Raw genomic sequence first — 1,490 nt, forward strand, 5'->3', positions numbered from 1 at the left:
ACAGGTCCCTGGCCGTAGTGTTTTACCTGCGAGACCCTTTGGGTCAGCGGCTGCAAGAAGCAAACCAGCTCCAGTGGGGTGTCACTGCTGTTGCAGTCCGGGCTGATCAAGTAGGTGTGATGTTGTCCACACTGGTATAACTTGTTCAGCTCTGTGTCCTGTGGGCCAGCAAAGACTGGGCACCACGGCTTGAAAAAGGTCGGGCCCTGATAAGTTAATAATTACACAATTAACTTCATTCATTGATGATAAATCACCTGTGTGTGTTGGTTTAAATATAGGCAGGTGTCTTACAGGTTTGTTTTTTTTTTAATGGAAGCACTTGTAGTTATCACCCCCAAGAGAGAAATGCAATGTTTTGGAACAAATCTGGCGGAAAGCCCAAAGCTGAACCTTTTTATCTAGCTGGTTTTTATTTTTATTTCCTCTCAAGGTGCAGTTGTGAGGCAGTGCCAGGAGCCCAAACAGCTGTGGGGATATGTGCAGGTTCGCAGTAAAGCCCACATGTTCTGGTGGCTCTACTATGCAAATAACCCAACCAAGGACTTCAGAGAGTTACCTCTCATCTTGTGGCTTCAGGTGAGGCTTGACGAAAGACACTTCACTGATAATTCTTTCCATCTGTGCTAGCTGATAGCTGTCTTCCAGCTCTACAGAAATAGGATTCAAAATTATCTAATTCTAAATGATTCACCTTGTGAATGAGGTGTCCAGGGTAGGATGAAATAATCAAAATATTCTGCATTTGTGTGGTGTCCTCAACTGCTCCCCTTCCATCCTGTTAAGTTGCAGTAATGGGGATTGTTTTTACTTCCCATAGAACAGTAGAGCTTATTGTGCCAGTAACAGCAAGTGTGCTGAAGCATCACAGCTCCCATCCTGAGGAGCTTACAGTCTAAACAGTGTTCAGAAAGAGAGACTAGACAAAGTAATTGGAGATTTAGAAAGATTTCTAAATGGAAACAAGTCAGAGACACTCTGGTTGTTTAGAGATGGGTCCTGTTCAATCACAGTTAGATAAAAGGCAGTGGCGTGTGCTCCACATTCACCAACAGTGGGACATTTCAGAAGTTGATGTGGAATATTATCACTTGATGACTTGGTCTCTTTCTTTCTGGGTTATTTCTTCAGAGTGAAACACACTCTGTACATGCTGATACAACTAATAACTTGCAGGCCTCTGTAGATCACTAATTGTTGCGTTCAGCGTTAAGGGCATGAAGGGATGGCTTTTCAAACTGCGCTCACATGGCATGCCACTCCATTAGAGTGGGTGATTGCTTCTCTGTTTAATTCTTGCCTTCAGAAATGGGATGTGCACACATAGTGAAAGATAATGAGGAAGAGAGTCCACTTTACAAATTAACATGTAGTGCAAGAGCTATTTTTAAAGTTTACAGTCTATCATTATACTGACTGTCTTGCTTTTATATTTCTCCTGTCTGTCATATCTATACCACACTGCCTTTTGACTTATTTGTCATTTGGTA

General features: G+C 42.4%; 1 protein-coding gene across 1 annotated transcript in view; it reads left to right on the plus strand.

Annotated features, from left to right (window-relative positions):
- The first annotated feature begins 504 nt into the window (after window positions 1–504).
- Window positions 505–1,490, plus strand: part of SCPEP1 (serine carboxypeptidase 1) — a 9,735-nt gene continuing 8,749 nt past the window's right edge. Inside the window, exon 1 of the mRNA XM_010144739.1 lies at window positions 505–579. Within this exon, the coding sequence (XP_010143041.1) occupies window positions 505–579 (75 nt within the window). The remainder of the gene's footprint in view (window positions 580–1,490) is intronic.

The sequence above is a fragment of the Buceros rhinoceros genome, unplaced genomic scaffold (genome assembly GCF_000710305.1).
Source record: "Buceros rhinoceros silvestris isolate BGI_N320 unplaced genomic scaffold, ASM71030v1 scaffold35191, whole genome shotgun sequence".
NCBI lineage: Eukaryota > Metazoa > Chordata > Aves > Bucerotiformes > Bucerotidae > Buceros > Buceros rhinoceros.